Source organism: Thalassophryne amazonica, chromosome 8, assembly GCF_902500255.1.
Source record: "Thalassophryne amazonica chromosome 8, fThaAma1.1, whole genome shotgun sequence".
In the NCBI taxonomy this organism is placed as follows: Eukaryota; Metazoa; Chordata; class Actinopteri; order Batrachoidiformes; family Batrachoididae; genus Thalassophryne; species Thalassophryne amazonica.
Genome location: NC_047110.1, coordinates 65139972 through 65165306, shown reverse-complemented (window position 1 = coordinate 65165306; position 25335 = coordinate 65139972). Strand labels below are relative to the sequence as shown.

Sequence of the window (25335 nt, the reverse complement as noted above, 5' to 3'; positions counted from 1 at the left end):
GGCATTTATCTCATGACATTTTTTTCTGCTTCACTTCACTTTCATTTAGACTCTGTTACAGTCTGAGTCGCTGAGTCTTTAATAAGTCGCCATGCTGAACATTGTAATTTTGCTTATTTTAACATGTACAACTGCAGCTTTTCCCTTGTCTGAACAAGGTAAGCAACCTGCTTTTATAATGTTACCGTCATGTTACCTGTCACATTAGATACACTCTAATCTTTACAATGTACATTGTTTCCAGACGAGTTTCACTTCAAGTCATGGATGGCACAGGTGAGACAAACACATGACTGTAACGCTCGTATTGCACTTCTAAGTACAGCGAGCGTCCTCAAAACTGTGAGCTGATGGTGTGTACTGAAAGAATAACCAGATTCTTCCTCTGATACAGTACAACAAAGAGTACACCCTGAAGGAGTATTACGAAAGACTTCAGATATTCACTGAGAACAAGAGGAGAATTGACAAACACAATGAGGGAAATCACAGTTTCACAAGTATAAACTTTAATATTATTATTATTAATGAAATACTGTAAGAATTCACTGAGAACAAGAGGAAAATTGAAAAGCACGAGGGAAATCACAATTTCAAAAGTATAAACTATATTGTTATTATAAAATGTGGTTTATTCCCTTCCAGTGGCACTGAACCAGTTCTCAGACATGACATTTAGTGAATTTCGGAGCGCCTTCCTCTGGACTGTGCCACAGGTAATGTGCAGGGGGACGAAACAGCTTCCAGGTTTTATTGCAGAATAGGAAAATAATTTTCTCTTTTTTTTTCCTCACTGTTACAGAACTGTTCTGCCACCAAAGGGAACTACATCAGCAGCAATCAACCTTATCCAGACTCCATTGACTGGAGAAAGAAGGGAAATTATGTGACAAAAGTGAAGAACCAGGTTAAGTGTCTACACACAGTCTCATTCTTAGATATTGCTCTCGAAGGTCACAGTGTGTTCCTTCAGTGGAACATGTGCTCTTTATCAAATTGTAATGGTTGCTGTTGTCTACTCTACGTAACACTTATCTTTAGCTTTAGCTGGGGTTTGTATCATAAATTTCTAACACTATTTTATGTTTTATTTTCATGCACCAAAGGGTAATTGTGGTAGTTGCTGGACTTTTTCTACGACTGGCTGTTTGGAGTCTGTGACGGCTATCGCTACCGGAAAACTCACACCACTGGTGATTTACTTTCACTTCTCTACCAAAAGTACTTTCTCTATAATAGCTGTTTCAAGTCAAACAATATTTAGTTTGACTTGACATTTGGATTTCCAAGTCAAAAGCATGTTAAAGTTATTTCAATTTGCTCCTGTATAGTATTTCATGTAATCTTGAACAATATACTGCTATTCCTCATCGTAATGTGTTTTATGTCAATTAGTCCGAGCAGCAGCTGGTGGACTGTGCACAGGCCTTTAACAATCACGGATGCAATGGGTGAGAAATGTTTCCTTTCTTACCACTGATCATGTATTTGTTACGTCATATTTCAGTTTTCTGATTTTCCAGTTGTGGGAGTATGGGCGGACTCCTGTTGACGATTTGTGGCTGGAACTTCCAGATTTTACAATTGAGAAAACTGGGCTTGATTTTTTAAATAGTAGGAAAAATGCATATTACTTGCTTACATACAGGTAACCACTTATTGTAGAATACACCCAAGTACATACAATTCCCTGTACACCATGGTTTTTGCAAAAATTAATCAGATTATTCACATTTTGTGTATCACAATTTATTCCAACATCGCAATTTTTTTAACATTTTAAATTTTCCCGATTGCTCAGTGTTCCACAACACTGTTTTTTAAATTCACCAATTACACCCGATTTTAGCCCCCCCCCCCCCCCCCTTTTTTTTAATGGCAAAAACATAGAAAATCTGTGATCAAAAATCGGCAGTAGGGCCTGCCCTAATTAAGGAATATTATTCTTGTCTTGTCTTATCTAGTCTTGCCAGGTATTATCTGGTCTCTTCTTATGTTGTCTTCTCTTACTTTGCCTTATCTTGTATTGACTTATGTTGTCTGGTATTATCTTGGCTTATGCTCTGTTGTCTTTTCCTTACGTATCCTACAGTGCATCTAGAAAGTATTCACAGCCCTGCACTTTTTCCACATTTCTTTTTATGTTAGAGCCTTATTCCAAAATGAATGGCATTCATTTTCTCCATAATCACAGTGTATTCCACGATACCCCATAAAGATAATGTGAAAAGTTTTTTATCCAGATTTTTACAAATTATTAAGAATAAAAAAAAAAAACAAAGGAAACACATCTACATAAGTATTCACAGCCTTTGCCATGGAGCTCAAAATTGAGCTCAGGTGCATCCTGTTTCCACTGATAATTCTTGAGATGTTTCTACAGCTTAATTGGAGTCCACCTGGGGTAAATTCAGATGATTAGACATGATTTGGAAAGGCACACATCTGTCTACATACAGTAGTGTTCAGAATAATAGGAATGTGACTAAAAAGATTAATCCAGGTTTTGAGTACATTTCTTATTGTTACATGAGAAACAAGGTACCAGTAGATTCAGTAGATTCTCACAAATCCAAGACCAAGCATTCATGATATGCACGCTCTTAAGGCTATGAAATTGGGCTATTAGTAAAAAAAAGTAGAAAAGGGGGTGTTCACAATAATAGTAGCATCTGCTGTTGATGCTACAAACTCAAAACTATTATGTTCAAACTGCTTTTTTAGCAATTCTGTGAATCACTAAACTAGTATTTAGTTGTATAACCACAGTTTTTCATGATTTCTTCACATCTGCGAGGCATTAATTTGTTGGTTTGGAACCAAGATTTTGCTCGTTTACTAGTGTGCTTGGGGTCATGTCCTCTTCAGCATAAGGCAACATGACCTCTTCAAGTATTTTGACATATCCAAACTGATCCATGATACCCGGTATGCGATATATAGGCCCAACACCATAGTAGGAGAAACATGCCCATATCATGATGCTTGCACCACCATGCTTCACTGTCTTCATTGTGAACTCTGGCTTGAATTCAGAGTTTGGGGGTTGTCTCACAAACTGTCTGCAGCCCTTGGACCCAAAAAGAACAATTTTACTCTCATCAGTCCACAAAATATTCCTCCATTTCTCTTTAGGCCAGTTGATGTGTTCTTTGGCAAATTGTAACCTCTTCTGCACGTCTTTTATTTAACAAAGGGACTTTGCAGGGGATTTTGCAAATAAATTAGCTTCACACAGACGTCTTCTAACTGTCACAGCACTTACAGGTAACTCCAGACTGTCTTTGATCATCCTGGAGCTGATCAATGGGTGAGCCTTTGCCATTCTGGTTATTCTTCTATCCATTTTGATGGTTGTTTTCCGTTTTCTTCCACGCTTCTCTGTTTTGTTTTGTTTCTTTTTTTGTTCATTTTAAAGCATTGGGTATCATTGTAGATGAACAGCCTATAATTTTTTGCACCTGCGTATAAGTTGTCCCCTCTCCAATCAACTTTTTAATCAAACTACGCTGTTCTTTTGAACAATGTCTGAACGTCCCATTTTCCTCAGGCTTTCAAAGAGAAAAGCATGTTCAACAGGTGCTGGCTTCATCCATAAATAGGGGACACCTGATTCACACCTGTTTGTTCCACAAGACTGATGAACTCACTGACGGAATGCCACACTACTATTATTGTGAACACCCCCTTTTCTACTTTTTTTAATAGCCCCATTTCATAGCCTTAAGAGTGTGCATATCATGAATGCTTGGTCTTGTTGGATTTGTGAGAATCTACTGGTACCTTGTTTCCCATGTAACAGTAAGAAATATACTCAAAACCTGGATTAATCTTTTGAGTCACATAGCACTACTATTATTCTGAACACTATTGTATAAGGTCCTACAGTTGACAGTGCATGTCAGAGCACAAAACACCATGAAATCCAAAGAATTGTAGATCAACCTCTGACACAGGATTGTTTCAAGGCACAAATTTGGGAAAGGCTCCAGAAAGGTTTCTACTGCTTTGGAGATCTCAGTGAACACAGTGGCCTCCATCATCTGTAAATGGAAGAAGTTTGGATCCACAAGGACTCTTCTTAGAGTTGGCCGCCCGTTTTAACTGAGCTATTGTGGGAGAAGGGCCTTAGTGAGGGAGGTGACCAAGAACCCAGTGGTCACTGTCAGAGCTCCAGCATTCTTCTGTGGAGAGAGGAGAACCTTCCAGAAGGACAACCATCACTGCAGCAATCCACCAATCAGGCCTGTATGGTACAGTGGTCAGACAGAAGCCACTCCTTAGTAAAAGGCACGTGGCAGCCCACCTGGAGTTTGCCAAAAGGTCTCTCAGACTATGAGAAACAAATTTCTTTGGTCTGATGAGACAAAGATTGAACTCTTTGAAGTGAATGTCAGGCATCACATTTGGAGAAAACCAGACACCGTTTATCACCAGGAATTGGGAGACTAGTCAGGCTTAAGGGAAAGATGAATGCAGAAATGTACAGAGAAATCCTGGATGAAAACCTGCTCCAGAGCACTCTTGACCTCAGACTGGGGTCACGGTTCATCTTTCAGCAGGACAATGACCCTAAGCACACAGTCAAGATATCAAAGGAGTGGCTACAGGACAAATCTGTGAATGTCCTTGAGTGGCCCAGCCAGAGTCCAGACCTGAATCTGATTGAACATCTCTGGAGAGATCTGAAAATGTCTGTGAACTGACGCTCCCCATCCAACCCAATGGAGCTTGAGAGGTGCTGCAAGGAGGGATGGGCAAAACTGCCCAAAGATAGGTGCACCAAGCTTGTGGCATCATATTTAAGAAAACTTAAAACTGTAATTGCTGCTAAAGGTACATCAACAATGTATTAAGCAAAGGGTGTGAATACTTATGTACACGTGATTACTTAGTTTTTAAATTTTTAATAAATTTGTACAAACTTAAAAAACAGCTTTTTCATGTTGTCATTATGGGGTGTTGTAAGTAGAATTTTGAGGGAAAAATGAGTTTACTCCATTTTGAATTTAGGCTGCAACATAACCAAATGTGGATAAAGTGAAGCGCTGTGAATACTTTCTGGATGCACTGTATTTGTGCATCACTGTTGTCTCGCGCTTCATGTTTTATCTTGTATTTTCATATCTTGTCCTATGACATCTTGTCTTGTTTGATTCTATTTGTGCATCACTAAGGTCTAGTTCATCATGTCTTTTAGCGGACTTCCCAGTCAAGCATTTGAGTACATCAAATACAACAAGGGAATAATGACCGAGGAAGATTACCCATACACAGCTTCTGTAATTGACCACCACGACACACACACACACACACACATAGAACCCCTGGCAAAAATTATGGAATCACCGGCCTCGGAAGATGTTCATTCAGTTGTTTAATTTTGTAGAAAAAAAGCAGATCACAGACATGACACAAAACTAAAGTCATTTCAAATGGCAACTTTCTGGCTTTAAGAAACACTATAAGAAATCAGGAAAGAAAATTGTGGCAGTCAGTAACGGTTACGTTTTTAGACCAAGCAGAGGGAAAAAAATATGGAATCACTCAATTCTGAGGAAAAATTTATGGAATCATGAAAAACAAAAGAATGCTCCAACACATCACTAGTATTTTGTTGCACCACCTCTGGCTTTTATAACAGCTTGCAGTCTCTGATGCATGGACTTAATGAGTGACAAACAGTACTCTTCATCAGTCTGGCTCCAACTTTCTCTGATTGCTGTTGCCAGATCAGCTTTGCAGGTTGGAGCCTTGTCACGGACCATTTTCTTCAAATTCCACCAAAGATTTTCAACTGGATTAAGATCCGGACTATTCGCAGGCCATGACATTGACCCTATGTGTCTTTTTGCAAGGAATGTTTTCACAGTTTTTGCTCTATGGCAAGATGCATTATCATCTTGAAAAATGATTTCATCATCCCCAAACATCCTTTCAATTGATGGGATAAGAAAAGTGTCCAAAATATCAATGTAGACTTGTGCATTTATTGATGATGTAATGACAGCCATCTCCCCCAGTGCCTTTACCTGACATGCAGCCCCATATCATCAATGACTGTGGAAATTTACATGTTCTCTTCAGGCACTCATCTTTATAAATCTAATTGGAACGGCACCAAACAAAAGTTCCAGCATCATTACCTTGCCCAATGCAGATTCGAGATTCATCACTGAATATGACTTTCATCCAGTCATCCACAGTCCACAATTGCTTTTCTTTAGCCCATTGTAACCTTGTTTTTTTCTGTTTAGGTGTTAATGATGGCTTTCGTTTAGCTTTTCTGTATGTAAATCCCATTTCCTTTAGGCGGTTTCTTACAGTTCGGTCACAGACATTGACTCCAGTTTCCTCCCATTCGTTCCTCATTTGTTTTGTTGTGCATTTTCGATTTTTGAGACATAATGCTTTAAGTTTTCTGTCTTGATGATTGTCTTCCTTGGTCTACCAGTATGTTTGCCTTTAACAACCTTCTCATGTTGTTTGTATTTGGTCCAGAGTTTAGACACAGCTAACTGTGAACAACCAACATCTTTTGCAACATTGCGTGATGATTTACCCTCTTTTAAGAGTTTGATAATCTTCTCCTTTGTTTCAATTGACATCTCTCGTGTTGGAGCCATGATTCATGTCAGTCCACTTGGTGCAACAGCTCTCCAAGGTGTGATCACTCCATTTTAGATGCAGACTAACGAGCAGATCTGATTTGATGCAGGTGTTAGTTTTGGGGATGAAAATTTACAGGGTGATTCCATAATTTATTCCTCAGAATTGAGTGAGTCCACATTTTTTCCCCTCTGCTTGGTCTAAAAAAGTAACAGTTACTGACTGCCACAATTTTTTTTTCTTGATTTCTTATAGTGTTTCTTAAAGCCAGAAAGTTGCCATTTGAAAGGACTTTAGTTTTGTGTCATGTCTGTGATCTGCTTTTTTTCTACAAAATTAAACAACTGAATGAACATCCTCCGAGGCCGGTGATTCCATAATTTTTGCCAGGGGTTGTATATATATATATATATATATATATATATATATAAAGTGGCACTAAATCTTTCCATGTATAATAAATATGTATATATGTATAATTTTATTTTATTTTATTTTTTTTTAGGATGACCCTTGCATGTATGAACCAAGTTTGGCAGCTGCTTTTGTGAAGGATGTGATCAACATAACAGAGGTGCGTAAATAAGATATAATTCCATAGAATGGAGAAGTGCGTCAAACGTATAATATAAAATGCTTTGTTGTTGTTGTTGGTTCTTTTGTTCATTTTTTTTGGGGGGGGGGGGGGGGGTTAGTCGGGGAGGTGTTGCTGTTTTTAACAGAACAGGAAGCACAGGTGGCACCTGTAATACACACCTGTTACTGTAACTCAGTAAATCTGAGCTAACTGGTTTTGTGGGTGTTAGTGGCACAGATCCAAAAAACTTAAACTGAATGCACAATCAAAAACAGGAAAGGAGTTAGAAAAAAAAAACAGATGGCAATGTCACACAGTCACGTAACATGAGGAGAAACAGGCAGAAAAAAAAAATAAAGAATGATGACAGAATTTAAATGTGCCTTTAATAAATCTTCATAACTTGGGAGTGCTTTTTTGGCAGAATGATGAGATGGGAATGGTGGATGCAGTCGGGACACGTAATCCTGTCAGCTTGGCCTTTGATGTGACCTCTGATTTCATGTCTTACCATCAGGGTGTGTACACTAGGTAAGAGGAATTCACTGGAACAATGTCATGAATATTTAGAAAACTTGTTTTGCTGTGCATTCAAAAAAATCCTTTTTTTTTTTACATCTATAACCAGTGAAAAATGTCTTAAACAAAACCCCACAGTTCATTTTACAGGTTATTCAGGAACTTAACAGTTCACTAAACATGACAAATTTGTGTCATATTGAATATTCTTAAAAATGGTCGTTTGTTTTCTGAGGAAAAGAGCAACTCTGCTTTCGCTACTGTATATCACATTATAATGAACAAGGCAACTAACTCATGGCCAAGTGTACCCTGTGGGTAGCAACGCCCCCTAGAGGCTCATGACACCAAAACTTTTTGATCTTCAAAAGGATATAGGAGAACTTGGCCCGGTGCATACTTGGCCCAAGGTGTTAATTGGAACCAGGGCTAACCCTACGTCTCTCCCTATCCATATCCCTAACCCATCCAGGCTGAGTTCTTAACCAGGACTGAGTTCTTCCAGGGGCGGATTTCTCTTGTTACCCTTCAAAATGGGTTCCTGTGATCATGTGCCAAGAGATTAATGCCTTTGTCTCCATGATTCAAACCCACCTTCAAGCCAAAACACAATACTTAATTTAGTGATAGAGGTCTAACAGGAAGAAGGTATCAAGTTTATAAGACAGTAGTTTGCTTTTTTCTGATAAGACTAGTAATGAGAATAAGAACATGGGGAGTGAAGCGAGTGCAGAACAATGCTGAGATGAATGTGTAAAGTTGCATAATTTATTTTGGAATGCCAGTGGTGGGCACAGCTAACCAAAAAGTTAGCTTCAATAACCATTAATCCGATAACTGAAAAGTTATCTTTTATGACGCTAAACCGATACACTGCTAAAAAATGTATCTTTATTACAGATAACTGATACCTTTTAGTATTGATTCGGATGCGGCCACATCAGATTACACTGTCGGCTTCTGATAAACCAGTTTAAGTGCCGCAGGGGCTGCTGGGTAAATTCAAGGATCACAAACATAAAAAGAAAGCATGAAAAATTAATGAATAAAAAAAATAAAACCTCAAACACTATTATCATCTTTCAAAAGCAGTAAAACACAGTATTAAAAGTCACAGTTTATCTCGGTTTTAGATACACCGTCATTTATGAACTAAAAGCTGCTGCTTTTTTCACAGGCTTTGAACCTTGCAGCTTAAACAACCGAAATACATCCATTAATACATTGAGTGGCAGAGTAAAAGATATAAATTCTTACCTGTTAGTTTCAGTGGGATTCATTAAATTCTGAAGAAAATATTCCACATAAAGCGTCCTGATTATCCAAAACGGTGTGTAAACGGTGAAGAAAAGTACTCTGTCCCACCGAGTCTTGGCGATTAAATTATCCCGTGCCACAAAGAAATAAAATAATGTTAAAATTAGTTCATTTTGTTTGTGTCGAGCAGACGGTAACAGTGTAATGTCCAAAGTGAATCTGAACTACACTACCCACAATGCTCCCTGCATCGACCAGCCAATCACATTTTGTGCTTAACGATGACATCCTCAGCAAGTGACATCCAGTCTGCCACTGATCTCCACGTAATTGATTTTAGGGTTTACAAATGTTTTTGACTGTTAAACTTTGCTCATTTTACCAGAAAAAAATGTTAGCAGACTGAAAGTTATCGGAACTAAATTTATTGGAAGATAATTGGTCCAATGATGGTTTTAAAACACCGTCAGACAGAGAGAAGATGGCAAGAAAGATGGTTTGAAAAAGTGTGATAAGGATAAGAATTCGTGGAGTTGTTGGCTTCATGAACACACCTGAAAGAACGGGAAAAATGAGCTGTGCCCTCATTAAGCACGGTAAGAATTTTTCTCTCTGGAAAATAAACATTGTGTAAGTAAGTAAATTTTATTTATATAGCACCTTTCACAGACAAGAGCCACAAGGTGCTTCACAACATAAAAGCAGAGTACACCACACAAAACATCAGACAATGGCCGAGACATAAAAACATAAAACATAACATAGGATCACAGAGCAGCCTAAAAGCTAAGCAAACGCTTGAGTAAAAAAGGAAGTCTTAAGTTGGCTTTTAAAAGTATCGACAGAGTCCAGTGAGCGCAGAGAGAGCGGGAGACCATTCCAAAGCCTGGGAGTAACAGCCTGGAAGGATCGCTCTCCTCTGGTTGCAAAATGGGTGCGAGGAACCATCAACAGATTTTGGTCCACAGACCTCAAAGCCCTGGCAGGGGCATAAGGCTGGATGAGGTCACAGATATAGGGAGACACCTGGCCATGTAGAGCTCTAAAAGTTAAAACCAAAATTTTAAAATTGATCCCGAAGGACACTGGCAGCCAATGAAGTTCCTTTAAAATTGGGGAAATATGAGTCCTTCTGTTAGCTTGTGTCAGAATTCTTGCTGCAGAGTTCTGTACCAACTGCAGTCGACGCAACTCCTTCATGTTTAGACATGAAAACAAACTGTTACAATAGTCTAAACGTGTTGACACAAAAGCATGAATAATAAGCTCTAAATCATTTCGAGACACCATTTTCCTGAGCTTAGAGATATTTCTTAATTGAAAGAAGCAATTCCTCGTCAGCTGTCTACAATGCTGTACCAACGACATGTCTTTGTCAAAAATGACACCCAGGTTTCGAAGACATGATTTAGCAGACTGGCCCAGGTCTCCCAAGTACTGCTGAATACCTGGAATATGGGCATCAGGGGCAATAACCAATGTCTCTGTTTTGTCTGCGTTAAGCTGAAGAAAGTTATTCGTTAGCCATTGTTTAATTTCCGCTAAACAATGGAGGAGGGAATCAAGCCTCTTAATCTCAGATGGCTTAAAGGAGCAGTAAAGCTGGATGTCATCCGCAAATAACTGGTAAGAGATATCAGTAAATCTTTGAATGATCCTACCTAAAGGGATCAAGTACAATAAAAACAAAATGGGGCCCAATACAGAACCCTGAGGGACTCCACATAACAGGTCCGCAGACTCTGACCTTATCTGGTTAGCAAAAACGCTAAAGCTGCGCCCAGACAGATATGAAAAAAAAACCACCGAAGAACTGACCCCGACAGTCCGACATGATCCCTCAGTCTATTCAGCAGGACCTGGTGGTCAACAGTATCAAGGCAGAGGACAAATACAAAAGAACCAACACGGTGGATTTCCCAGCATCAGCAGACATCATAATGTCGCTGGACACTTTCAAAAGAGCTGTTTCCATAGAGTGTTGTCTGCGAAAACCGGAGTGAAACCTGTCATGAATGTTATTCTGATCCAGGAAGAGTGTCAGTTGGTCTGAAACCACCCTCGTGAGGATCTTAGACAGGAATGGGAGCTTAGAAATAGGTCTAAAACTACTTAGCTCCATTTGATTTAAACCTGGTTTTTTCAGTAGAGGCAACACTATGGCATGCTTAAAGCACTGGGAAACACACCGGTGGACAAAGAAAGATTTACCATTCTAGTAATGCACGGACCAATTACCTCAAATACTTTAATAAAGAGCCTGTAGGGAAGGATGTCCAATGAGCAAGAGGAAGGTTTCATCTTGCTCACCAATGCCGAAATATCAGCAAGTGTCATAGCCCTAAATGAAGACCAAATGCTGGGAGCAGGCTCAATAACAATAGAAGTACCACACAGGGAGGGTGGAATTTTATCCTTAACTTGATTTTGTCAGTGAAAAAACTCAAAAAAAGCATTGCTGTCAGCTTCAGAAAACACAGGAGTAACTGAAGCAGCAGGACATACAAGAGAGTTGATTGTATCAAACAACACTCTGGGATTCTTCTTATTCACAGACACCAGCTGATGTATGTAGACAGAATGGGCACTCTCAGCCATTTTGTTATATGATAAAACCAGCTCCCTGAGATGAAGCCTGTGAACCTCAAGTTTAGAGGATTTCCACAGGCGTTCAGTCCTACGACACAGTCTCTTAAGACTTAAGAGCTCTTCATTTATCCAAGGGCACTCATTTTTCTGTAAAGACACATTGTATTTGACAGGAGCCAACTGATCAAGAATAGTATCACAGTGTTGGTTAAAACACTGGATAAAATTGTCCACATCAAGAAAATCAGTGAACAAACAAGGATTAAACATAGAAGAAAATCTTTCTGCAGTTTCAGCAGTGATGATACGCCTCCGAGACTTAACTTCTAAGGGCTTCTGATCAGAGCTGGAATGCAGGTCAAACGAAACAAGACTATGGACGCTCAAGTGGACATCTTTTATAGACATTTAAAATGTCTAGGCCAAGTGTAAAAACTAAATCTAAAATGTGACCCTTTTGGTGAGTGGGCTCAGAAACATGTTGCACAAAATTAATCAGTCAGTCAATGATAAAAGCTCCATAGCATAGCAAGATAACTTGTCATCAACATGAAGGTTAAAATCTGCAAGAATTAAAACAGATTCCAAGTTATAATAGAGGATAAAAAGTCACTAAAATCCATAAGAAAGGCAGTAGCAGGGCCTGGGGGGCGGTAAACCAACACACAGAAACCCACCTTGACCAACTGTGATTCAAAGGAGGGAAAATCCTGTGACTGTACCCCTTTACAAACATAATCCTCTTTATAAACGATAGCAAGGCCCCCACCACGGCGACAGGGGCGGGGCTTCCCAAGGACACAGAACCCAGCAGGGCAGAGCTCATTTAAATGAAGAAATTCCTCTTCTCTCTGCCATGTCTCCGAAAAGCACATTAAGTCTAACATTTCAGTTGATATAAGATCATTCAGGGAAAATGATTTATTGGCGATTGAACGCACGTTCAATAAACCAAGGTGCAAGGTGGAAGACGTCACGTAGGCGCTGTCTGAGGCTCGCAATGGGATAGGACGAAGACAGCGGTCACGTGGACTCCAGCCGATCCGTGCAGGCGGAGGCTTAAACACGGAAGTGCACAGTAGCGATGGAACTACGCCACCAGGATACCAGCGCTGAGAAAAGTCTACAACACCTGTATCTAACCGAACAGGTGTCGATGCAGATGTGCCATCGCACACATCAAAGAGAGGAATGTGGTAGAGGAAGTGAGCCCATCCTTGGCCGCTGGCGCCCAAACGCGCCGCTGCACGCCTTCTCTTCACCTGGACACCAGCCCGCGAGCCTCTTCTCCTTTGAGGAAAAAAAGCCTTTTTTCCTCAGTCTCCTGCGGATCTTACACGGCGCCCGCAACAGCAGCGGATAATCAGGTGAGTCGGAGCCGATAGTTAGGGGCGGAGGAAACGCCTGGTTGAACATGTCTCGTGAAGCAAATAGGCTCTCCATTGTCTCCTTGATATGAAACAAAGAGTCCCGATCGTAAGTCCGTAAAGCCAAGACACCTCCATCTGCTAGTCGGGCTGCTAAAATAACAAATGTCGTAAAAGTGGCCATTAGTAACCAACACAACAGGAGCCGAGCGATGGCCACGCCAGTCACAGGCGCCATCTTGGAGTAGTGATGTAGTAGTGGAGTAGCAGCAATAGCTCTATCTCCTCTATCTCCTATGACTTTTCTTTCATTCATCTAGCCTTTCTTTCATTGGAAATAAGATTGTGGCTTTGAATAATGGATTTACATGAATTTGCAGAATGTATGAAGAATGTAAATGAGTTTTTATTAATGTAGACTTTTTTCATGGGAAAAAGACACTGTGGCTTTTAGTGGATTTACAGGATTTACACAAGAATATGTGGCTTTTGTACAATAAGGTATGTTTAATATTTTACCATCATTTTCAAAATATTCTCCAAGCTTTAGCTGTGGTCTTTGAAATGCTTTAACAGTCTTTTCAGTCTTCATAAATTTCATGTAGTTTAATTGTTCTGAGTTAATGCATAATTTGGTTTACAATGAAGGTAGACCTGCATTGAAATAAATGTGGTCAGATCTCAGAAAGAAATAGCTGATATGTATTTATAAGACCCTTATGAATGCAGTAAAGTAAATCTGCAAGCCCAAATTTGTAATTCAGCGGAGAAATCTTCGTTTAAAAATGACAAATTTGCAGCTAAAATTTGGCCCTCTGTGAAAACTGTTTGTACATCCGGGACATTGCAGTGACGTGCGGCAGAAGACGGAGCGCTAGCGCCTTCAGTCCGATCCTGCATTGAAATTGATTTTATCTGTTAGTAATGTTACTGTTATACACATCCTGGTTTCAGCATCCAGAAGTAAGCTGCAATGAATGTGATATACAGCTCTGCATGCTCAGATCAGCGGCGACATCAACAGCGGGCGACGTTCTTCCCCAACGCCTCGCTGTCTGCCTCCACTGCGCTTACTGAGTCTGCATGCTCGGTAAATGCCGAAGCGGGCCACTCACATCTCCCCCGTGTCTGCTGTGCAGCCGGCACCACCTCCCTGTCTACTGAATGGAGGTGCAGCCAACTTGGCAAAAGCCCAGAGAATACGCCGGCTGTTTTGATGCGGAGCGGCCGGTGACACCTGTTGCTGCAAGGACAGACTTTCTGCAGCACCGCATGTCTCGGTAATCGGAGCCGCAGAGCTCCTTGGCCGCTGAGAGAGGTTTATATCTTTTTAATGACTTGAATTATTTGCGGGTCCCGCCTCCGTACCCCGTGACGGTAACACCAGAGGTGAAAGACAGTAGATTTTCAATGCGACACCACTCAATCAAATCATTGAACAAGATTAAAACATCTTTTAGAGATGCTCCTATATTAACAGTCAATACCAGAAGGAGATAACAGGAGAATGAGTTCCGAGATTGGCCGGCTGAAGATCTTCACACTTTATCTCTCTGTTTGAGGTGCGGCTCCACCCAGAGATGGGTGTGGTGTCTGTTTCTGTAACACCTGTCCTGTGCAATGGCAACATTTCCTGTATATTCATTTTGTGAATTGTTTTGTAATTTGTGCCGGTAGTATGGCCCAAGCAGAGGGTCACCCCTTTGAGTCTGATCGCTCATCTTTTTTTATGGCTGCCACTTCTTGTGGGTAACTTTCTTGTTGTACTGCGTGGATGATCAAATGCTCTGCTTTGTCCATCTCAGAGGGCGAGACGTTGCAGTAATGCCAGCCAGTGCGACTGTCACTGTTTTTGTTGGAGAAACTCCAAGCAATATGAATGAGTCTGGCAACTGCTTTCAGAAGAGATTTCTCCGGAAGGGCATTGCATTCACTGGATAAAAAAAAAATTCAACTGCTGATCTCGTAATTACGAGAAAAGATCTCGCAGTTACAACATCAGGATCTTCTAATAAAGAGAAAAGATCTCATAATTATAAGAAAAGATCTTGTAATTACGAGATCAGGATCTCGTAATTATGAGAAAAGATCAGTTGTCTAAATTGTTTGATGTATACACTTCCGTACTTCCAGTCCCTCAGTAAAGAAGCGGGCTGAGCTCAGCCGATGATCACACACTGCAATCAAACACAAAGAGTGGATTTTTCCCTGAAGTGCTCCCGGTCCATGGAGGACCACGGGGCGTCTTCCATCTTTCACTCACACAGCCCCACCGACCACTGAGGGACAAAGCGGGGATCACTCCCACCCGAGCGCATGCCAGTCTGTGGGCCCCGTGATAGTTCAGGGGGAAATCCACCCTTTGAGTGCGCCGTGGCGTGTGATCACAGTGCAGTGTTGGAGGTTACAAATTGGCCGATTTTCGATTATGATTCGGGAATTCTCATACTTGTCTTTACTGAGGGACTGGAAGTACAGAAGCACATTGTACAGAAGCGATTACACACATATTCACACACAATAAATAAATAAATAAAAATAGCCTGATCTCGTAATTACGAGATCCTGGTGTCGTAATTATGAGATCTTTTCTCGTAATTATGACATCTTTTCTTGTATACGAGATCCTGATGTCGTAATTATGAGATCAATGGTCAAATTTTTTTTTATCCAGTGAATGCAATACGTTTCCATCCATCCATCCATTTTCTTCCGCTTTATCCGGAGTCGGGTCGCGGGGGCAGCAGCTCAAGCAAAGCCGCCCAGACCTCCTGATCCACACACACCTCCCGCAGCTCCTCCGGGGGAACCCCAAGGCGTTCCCAAGCCAGCCGAGAACCCTCAAGCACCCAATGGAGCATGTAGAGCTGGTCCAGTGTGCCGCGACCAGGACGAAAACCACACTGCTCCTGAATCCGAGGTTCGACCATCGGTCGAATTCACCTCTCCAGTACTCTGGAATAGACCATACCGGGGGGGCTGAGGAGTGTGATCCCTATAGTTGGAACACACCCTCCGGTCCCCCTTCTTAAACAGAGGGACCACCACCCCGGTTTGCCAATCCAGAGGCACTGTCCCCGATCGCCATGCGATGTTGCAGAGGCATGTCAGCCAAGACAGTTCCACAACATCCAGAGACTTAAGGTACTCAGGACCTACTTCATCCACCCCAGGAGCCTTGCCACCAAGGAGCTTTCTAACCACCTCGGTGACTTTGGCCTGGGTAATGGATGAGTCCGCCTCTGAGTCCCCAGTCTCTGCTTCCTCTTCGGAAGACATGACGATGGGATTGAGGAGATCCTCGAAGTATTCCTTCCATCGCCCGACAACATCCCCACTCAGAGTCACATCTCCCCACCCCACCGTAGACAGTGCTGGTGGAGAGCTGCTTCCGCCTCCTGAGGCGTCAGACGGTTTGCCAAATCTCTTCAAGGCCGACCGATAGTCCTCTTCCATGGCCTCCCCAAACTCCTCCTCCAGACCCGAGTTTTTGCCTCTGTGACCGCATGGGCTGTGGCACGCTTGGCCTGCCGGTACCTGTCAGCTGCCTCCGGGGTCCCACCTACCAACAAAGATAAATACGACTCCTTCTTCAGCTTGACGGCATCCCTTACTTCCGGTGTCCACCACTGGGTTCGGTGATTGCCGCCGCGACAGGCACCAGAGACCTTGTGACTACAGCTACGAGCGGCTGCATCGACAATGGAGGTGGAGAACATGATCCACTCAGACTCCATGTCTCCAACCTCCCCAGGGATCTGGGAGAAGCTCTTCCGGAGGTGGGAGTTGAAGGCCTCGCCGACAGAGGGTTCCGCCAGTCGTTCCCAGCAGACCCTCACGATACGTTTGGGATATATTGGCAGTATGCTTCCGTAGATTTCAAATTGGCACAACTTTGATAATGACTTGAGAATGACTTTGACATTGCCATCTTTGAGACCACACAAGTGGCGGTTGCTCGGATCTCGGTGTCATCGTCTGAATTAATAAGCATGTAGTGCTTGTCTGAACTTATTGTCGTAGTATACAGTTCTGTGAGGAATTTTGGTCCAGTAAGTCAAAGTGTGCTGGTCAGCTCACCTGCTGCAACTGCTCTTGAGCCACATTCTGCTGGGTTGTGCTCTGTCAGCACAAATCCCCATTGGTCAGATGGGGTGCTCGTCTGATATGCTGAACTCTGTTACTGAGAAACACATAAAACTGTTTTCTCTCATTGTGAATGTAGCCCAAGGCTACTTTACTATCAGTGAAATATCTGACTGCATCTAACTTCAAACCATCATTCATTTTATGAATGATGGTTTCAGCTATTTCTACTGCCAGGACAGCAGAACAGAGCTCTAATCTTGGAACAGTTAACTCTGGTTGAGGGGCAATTTTTGCTTTACCCAGGACAAATCCTACTTCTTGATGGCCATCATCTTGGGTAGCTCGGAGGTATGCGACAGCCGAGATTGCCAGGACTGACGCATATGAGAAAACACAGATCTCTGTTGTCTTGGCTTGTGTAACTAAAAAAAGGCATACATTCGTGGAATATGCAGGTCTTTAAACACCAAAAGAGATTCCTGCCATTTTCTCCATTCTTCCTACTTTGTTTGAGGCAGAGGCACATCCCACTCAACATTTTCAGTTGTAAAATCTCTGAGAATCATTCTTCCCTTGATTGTGAAGGAAGCCCAAGAGGTTGAATAAACTATTTAGCATGGACAGCATGCCTTGTGAATGGTTTAGTACCCTCTGGAACCTTGAAAGTAAAGGTGTCTGTCATAATGTTCCAGATGACACCTAAACTTCATTGTACAGGAAGGTCGTCTGCAAAGAGATCCAAGTCTTTAATGTCCTTGGCTCTGTCTTCAACTGTTAGATGCAATCTTGTGTAATCACAGGTTGGAGGTGGCTAACATCTCTTGAAGCTGCTTGACTATTTTATTATCCTCATTTTCAGATGTGAATGACAACAGATCATCGACCATGTAAAAATGTCTCTCCACCAGTTGGATGATTTCGCTGCCATAGAATGGCTTAATTTCCTTTGCTGTCCTCTTGAGTCCATAAATAGCAATTGCAGGGGATGGATTGTTTCTGAATATATGGACTCTCATGCGGTATTCGACCACCTCATTGTCTGGATTGTTGTCACAATACCACAGAAAACAGAGCATGTCACTACAGTCTTCTCGAACCACAAAGCAGTGGAACATCTGCTCTATGTTGTTGTGGAATTTTTGTGATGATATCAGCAAGAGATGAGACCAGTGAGCAAGGATCACCAGGAATCAGTATACGATGCAGAGAGAAAGGTTTAATTGCAGTTTAAGCACATAAACACATTAACAGATATATCTGGAGGAGACCCTGATGGACATGCAAGCAAGCATAAAGCACAGAGTCTTCTGATTTTAGCAACCCCCAGAGCCGTCTTAAGGATTCCACAAGACAGACGTGGCCTTCAGTTAGTGTGGAAAATAATCAGATGTTTTGTTGTGGACTCAGAGAAACAAAACCTGTTCTATCAATACAGCCAGCAGGCAATGGATAACCTTGGCCCAGTATGCAGACATTAGGGATCAACAATTTTTCACCGACATATGTCAGCTAGCACACCTATGGGTGCTGTCCTGGATCTCATTAGGACTCCGAGGAGGCTGTTGTTGAGGTCTGGGCCCTGCTGCAGAATGTCATTGATGGAGACACCATCCTATTGAGCAGATGAATCAAACACAATGCGTATTTGGCTGGGTTTTTGCAGATGATACACTCCAAAGGTAGGTAAGTACCACTGCTCCTTTCCTTCTTCAATTGGCGGTGCAAGCTCAGCATGATTATTATCAAACAGCCTTTACATGAACTCAAAGATGAGTCTTTTCATCTCAGGTTTCTTTGGAAATTTCGTTCCAGTGAAGCAAAGCATTTCATGGCATATTCTCGGTTGTCAGGAAGCTTGCAACTAAGATGCCTGAATGGTAAGGGAGTGACCCAGCTATTTGAATCATCTTGGAAGAAGCTTTTCTCCATTAATTCCAAAAAGAGCCTGTCTTCAATAGAGGGTGCTATCTGATGGTCATGGATTGTTCTGGAGAAGGTTGTCGTAGAGTCAACCATGTCTCCATAGCAGTCTCTTATTTTGATTTTGTTCTCACACTCTGAGAATGTAGATGGTCTTCCATTGTCGAATATGTATGTCTTCATGCTGCTCACTGTGGGAGGTCTGTGCATTCCATTGACACATACATCGCCAACAATTACCCAACCAAGGTCGAGTTTTTGTGCGAACGGTTCATTGTTCAGTCCATTTATCTGTTTACACACCTTGTGCACTGTGAGCAGATCTCTCCCAATCAGTATGACAATCTCAACATTAGGTTTGAGAGGAAGGATTTCTGATGCTATTCCCTTCAGATGTATGTGGTGATAGGCTGCTTCAGGTATTGGAATCTCTGCTCTGTTGTTAGGGAGATTGCCACACTCAATGTTGGAAGCTGTAAACAGGTTTTCTTGTCCAGAGACTCTATGACATAACCATGAGCTCTTCTTCCATATGCCTGTGTTGCACTGGTCATTGTTGGGATAATTCAGGGGTCTCCAGTGACCTCGCTCTCCCCTGTCCTGTTATCCCACGCATCCATTGATTTTTAAAGAAGGTTTTGACCAGTTATTTAAGTTTGAACATAATTACGCTGAGGGCTAGACCACCACTCAGAGATTTATTAAACAGAATTTAAATGTCACAGAATTTAACAGAATGCAAGTTTTACAGAATGAGTAAGATCATACCCAGAAGCTCTGAGAGCTTCCAACCAGGCGTCTGGTGTTCCTGCAAGCTCTCATCAAAGAGGAACCCCGAACAGTGGGCTGGGCTCTGTTTTTATACTCCTCTGTCGTCCTATGCTAATACAATGATTCATGCTAACCTTAGGCGTTGTCCTTCATCTGAGTGGTCTTCATCCCTCTTCGTCGTGGCATTGGTCCTGCCCACACGCACCGTGGAGTGTTATTGCTTCCTCTTTCTCCTAAAGTGACACCTGTACCTAAACTGATAGGAAATTGTTTTGGCCCAGAAAACTGCAAACTGAAAGACTGTCAGCAAGTCTCATCACATGATTATACCACAAGAATATTAGCACATCTCAAAATTGCACAATATTCTAACAAACAAGTCTAATCATACCCATGTATCAAGTTTAGTCTCCTTATCAGACTGTTTGTGGTCAGTACTGACATCCTGTTCCATATGCTGTTTGCAACATGTTTCTCAGTGTATCTTCAGGGCCTCTCCGAAACAGGAACACATCACATTTACAACACTTTGAAAATGATTATATAAGTAACATATCTTCATAACAGCCTGCTAAGAAACTAAACAAATATTTGAGCAAAAGCAAATCTTAGAACAAAAGCAAATGTAATCATAACATACCTTTAATTAGGTAGACACAATACACAATTCAACAGCATACAAACATATATTTCAAAAATATTTGAACATATAGATATCATGTAATTAACCTTAGCTATTGGTTACATGTTTAATAAGCATTGATAAATATTGATCACTATGAGCATATGAATAATATATTCTTCAACAGCACAAGCTCTATTCATATATAAATGATCACTTCCAAATGTTAGAACACACACATATATGTAACAATATATTCTTGGCTCAATAAAAGATAAATAATATTATGATGATTCTGAATGGAGGAAAAAGCACAAATGGTTAATGCATATTTAAGCACATTTAGGATATATTCCTTCATCATCTAAAACTGCATACATCCTCTTACCTTTGTTACGTTGGCCAGAGGGATTGATGTTAACTAGAGTAATCTTGGAGCATGATTTACCACTACTGCCCACACCACAGACTGAAGTGGAGGTTGAGGAGATTTCTTCATTGGTCTCTCCCTCCCCACCATCCTCTAAGCACAGTAGAGGTTGAGACGAGGCTTGAACAGATTTGATGATGCTGGGATGCATGGCACTATGTGTCTCTCACTTGTACATTCCAAACATTTGATTAGAGCTTGACGGCTCTTTGCATGGTGGTGTGTAGAAGCACAGCACTAGGAACAGATCATGTGTTCCTTTAGAAGTTTTTTGCGATCATCAAGATACATTTTAACCGTACCTTTCTTTCCTCTGTAGAGGACTAGTGAGTGAAAGAATTTTGTAAATGGGATCATTCCTTTTTTCAGCTTCTCTGCAAACAAATTCTTTGAAGAAGGAAAATGGTAAAAAAGACACATCATAGGTCCTTTGTATTTGGAGCCTTGTGACATCCAGCGCTCCAGAAGTGGGTATGGTAGCTTCTCAACCAATCAGTTGCACACCCCTCACTGTGTCCAAATATGCCAATCTGTGTAACTTGCCATTTTGTTTTGCTGTCTCTAGCTCTTGGAGGTCTGCTAGGCTCCTGAAGCTTGTGACTATCTTTGGACTGGATTTTTGGAAAGGCTTCAATTCTGGAAAAGAGGGCACTCTCAAAAACTTTGAAGGAACCATACATTTTATCAAGTCTTGACTATATGGCTTCTAGTCCAATGATGGGCTGGTTTGCATTGACCGCGCTTATACTCACTGCATGCTCACTCGACTCTTTACCAAGCCATTTCACCATTAGATCAATCTCTTCACTAGGTGACAATCCAACTGGATTTATGACATTGATGAATGAAGCTCACCATTCTTGGTAATGTTCTGGAGTATCATCATATTTGGTTAGACGGTTATGATTTGGTTGCATGCTAAAAACCTTGCCACATTGAGTGTGTGTTCAAAGGGCTTGTAGGATTGGTTTTTAAAATGGCTTGGTTCAGAGGTATGGCTTGCTGAATGGTTGGATAGTTACTGCGGTTCATGGCTTCCTTTTTAACAGGAATGGAGATGGGATGTTGAACAAAATCTCTTGTCCTGTCCACTGTATGTTTGGGCAGAGCAGCAAACTCATCTATCATAGAGCAACATGATAAGGGTGGGGGAGAACCAGTCTTATCACTCCTGGGGACATACTGACTGAAGTTAGATGACTGCTGTTTTACATAGTCTTCTCTCCTTTTCAGCATTTGTATGGCCAAAGATTCAAGATCTGGTGGCTTGTGGTATCTTTCTGCTCCTATGTCTGCGGCTGCTGCCTCCTGTACAGCTGCTTTTGCGTTAGATCCTTTTGCAGATTGAGTGCACGTAATGAAGCTTTGTTTTGTCTTTTCAATCTGAATGCTTGTTTCTTTATCCAAAAACTCCAGTTTAGCTTTAGCGGCTTACGCCTTAGCTCTTGCTTTAGCTAGACTGGCTGTTGAGCTTGCAGATGCGCGTGAGGCTTTAGAGCGGGTGGTGGTACATGCTGTATGTGACTCAAACATGGCTTTATCTGGTTGACTTGGTGATGCATCACTTGCCTTTTTGTGGAGAGTCTTCCATGGTTCACAAATTGTCCCTTTTCCTTGTGTCGTCCTTGTAAAGTCTTTTTACTGTCCTGGCCTCACTGAGCACTGTATTTGTTAACAATAACCAGCTATTCAGGTAGTTAAACACTCTCCTATCCATCTGCCAAAAAAGCACTCCATTCTGTTCTGTTTCAGGTTTTAATAAGTGTAAAACTGTAGGACACAAAATACAGCAAATACTACAAAGCAGGTAGAAAATTACAACATCAGCATAAAACCTGCATTAGGCCTCAAAATATTATATTCCAAAGCAGAAAAACAGATTATTACTCACAGACAACGCCGTTCTAGGGTTAGCCCAAAGAAAAGACAACTAAATGGTTGCTAACTGAGCACATGGTCAGACTGACTATTCTAGAAAACAAAACCGCACTACTACCTTTCCCCACTAGGTGGAATCATTGAACAAGATTAAAACCATGGCGCAGCTCCATGATTAAAACAAATAGATCCCCTTACAGTGATAACTAATATCAAGATTCCCTACTTACAGTGATTTCTTAACTTAAAGCATAAATATATAAATAACTTTAAATTCAATAACTCACTTCCCTTTCTGCATATAGCACTGAATGCCGCAATACGCCAGATAAGGTGAACCATGCAGTCCTCGCTGTTGGATACGGAACAGAGAATGGCCTGCCATATTGGATTGTGAAGAACTCATGGGGAAGTAGATGGGGGATGAATGGGTACGTCTTCTGTTTAAACATCAGCCCACTTTTTTTTACTACCTCAGTTATACAGTAGCTTGCAAAAGTATTCAGCCCCTTGGTATTTCACACAGTTTAATTTATGGCATTTCAAATACAAAAGGTAAATCAGGTTTCTCAATATAAAAATTTCTAAAATTATCTTCTTTAGACTCAAACTGAAAGTAAATCTCTACAACTTTATATAAATTAATTAAAAATATAAAAGTCAAGATGATGGGTTGTATAAGTAATCAGCATGGCACTCTATGGTAAATCTGTGTGGAGTAGACAGTTCTCAAAAACTGAGTGACTGTGCAAGAAACAGAAGAGTGAGGAAAGCCACCAAGATACCCAGGCTATCCAGAAGAGGTTTTAGGCTTCTGTGGCTGCGATGGGAGAAATTGTGCACAGTGCATGTTTTGCATTTTGTATCCCCAGTTATACAGCTTCATAACGAAGTGGTACAGAGGAGGGGTTTCTTTCACCAAAACATTGAATCTAGGATTGCATCTCAGATGTTCCTTCTGGCAAATTGTAGCTGAACTTTCAGGTCTTCTTTTGAAGAAAATCCTCCTCTATACCACTTCGTCATGAAGCTATATAACTGGGGATACAAAATGCAAAACATGCACTGTGCACAATTTCTCCAATCACAGCCACAGAAGCCTGTAACTTTTTCTGGGTTTTCTGGGTGTCTTGGTGGCTTTCCTCACTCTTCTACCTCTTGCACAGTCACTCAGTTTTTGAGAACTGTCTACTCCATGCAGATTTACCATAGAGTGCCACATTGTTTATATGTCTTCATAACTGATGTAAATAAACTTCAAGACACATTCAGTGACTTGGAAGTGTTCATGTATCCATCCCCTGACTTGTTTGAAGAAAACTGGCAATTAAACTGATTACAGGTATTATACCAAAGGGGCTGATTACTTATGCAACCCATCATCTTGGCATTTATATTTTTAATTAATTTACATCAAGTTGTAGAGATTTACTTTCAGTTTGATTCTAAGGAAGATAATATTAGAAATTTTTGTATTGAGAAGCCTGATTTACTTTTTGTATTTGAAATGCCATAAACAAATTAAAATGCATGCAATACCAAGGGGCTGAATACTTTTGCAAGCCACTGTATTTAAACATTTTTACATCTGAGTGTTATAGTACTTTCTTTGACAATTGCGTCATATTGTTTCTTTCCACATATTTCTGAAAACAAATGCTTGACTATCAATGTGTCACCTGCAGTCGAGCTTTGAATTAATTTAAAAAAATCTGTTCAAACCTGTTGAATTAAGTTTGATTCAAAGAAAGTTAGAACAAAACTGTATGTCAGGGGCTTTAGCTAATAGTTAAGAGGTCTTTAGTCCAACTTGACCAGCGTACTAGAGAGGCTGCTATGAATTTCATACTGCACCTGTACCACTAACATACAGAATAGCATTTTGTTGTTGTTTTGAGCATGCAGCAGTTTTTGTTTGTTTGTTTGTTTTGTAGCTCATGGTATGGCACACATTCATTCTTCATTACAAAACAAATTTTGCAAAATTAAAAAATAGATTTTTTTTTTTTTTTTTTTTTTACAACAAAGCAATTGTTATAAAGATGCGTAGTGCACTCAGAGGGTTGATTATTAACGATGTTTTAATATAACCGGTGTTGTAAATAAGTGAGCATAAACTTTAATGAACTCATAACTACATGTACCGACGAGATGATAGTGACATGTATTTTCACTCTTTTTCCAGGTACTTTCTCATTGAACGTGGAAAGAACATGTGTGGACTCGCTACCTGCGCTTCCTTTCCTGTGGTGTGATTTTTGCAATAACCTACAACAGAGCTGAAATGGGAAAAGGGGTTTTTGTTTCTTCTTTTTCATTTTAATGATTGAGGGTGTGTCCCCCCCATATGCTGTTGTGGCTCAGATGTGCAACTAAGAAATTAACTTTTACTGACAGTGAAGTGGTGTCTTTCAAAATCAAATGTTTTCTCTGTATGTGCAGCCTCTGTGTTATGTAGTCCCACAGTCAGAGCGCAAACTCACAATTACGTTGATGGGAGGCAGGTACTCTAACCATGAGGCTAAAACCCATGGCCTTGAGTGTCTCTCATGAGAGTGTCTTTTTTTAGGATTGGGGAGTGAGAGGTTTTTTTTCTGGCTATATAGGCACAGCACTGTACCTTGTCTCTGTCACATATGGACTTCCTACTTTAACAATGATCACCCAAGAAATTATAAATGCTCTAATAAAATTTAATTGCAGTTTG

General features: G+C 41.0%; 1 protein-coding gene and 1 long non-coding RNA gene across 2 annotated transcripts; both read left to right on the top strand.

The window, feature by feature from the left end:
* On the top strand, positions 1-25335 carry ctsh (cathepsin H). Its single transcript, XM_034176523.1, has 12 exons — positions 1-158; positions 245-276; positions 395-500; positions 646-716; positions 803-907; positions 1107-1193; positions 1396-1451; positions 5201-5282; positions 7115-7183; positions 7611-7717; positions 22934-23059; positions 24814-25335. Exons 1-12 carry the CDS (start codon positions 92-94, stop codon positions 24881-24883), a joined length of 978 nt encoding a protein of 325 aa, XP_034032414.1. The 5' UTR covers positions 1-91; the 3' UTR covers positions 24884-25335.
* LOC117515797 lies at positions 20559-22802 on the top strand. The gene is made up of 2 exons (XR_004562226.1): positions 20559-21221; positions 21316-22802. It is a non-coding gene; the product is annotated as an uncharacterized LOC117515797 (long non-coding RNA).

What these genes read in the sequence shown, in the direction of transcription:
- ctsh (XM_034176523.1), top strand. Translation starts at nt 92, where the DNA reads ATGCTGAACATTGTAATTTTGCTTATTTTAACATGTACAACTGCAGCT. An exon ending in AACAATCACGGATGCAATGG is followed by an intron (nt 1,452 to 5,200) that starts GTGAGAAATGTT and finishes CATGTCTTTTAG; the next exon opens with CGGACTTCCCAGTCAAGCAT. An exon ending in ATTACCCATACACAGCTTCT is followed by an intron (nt 5,283 to 7,114) that starts GTAATTGACCAC and finishes ATTTTTTTTTAG; the next exon opens with GATGACCCTTGCATGTATGA.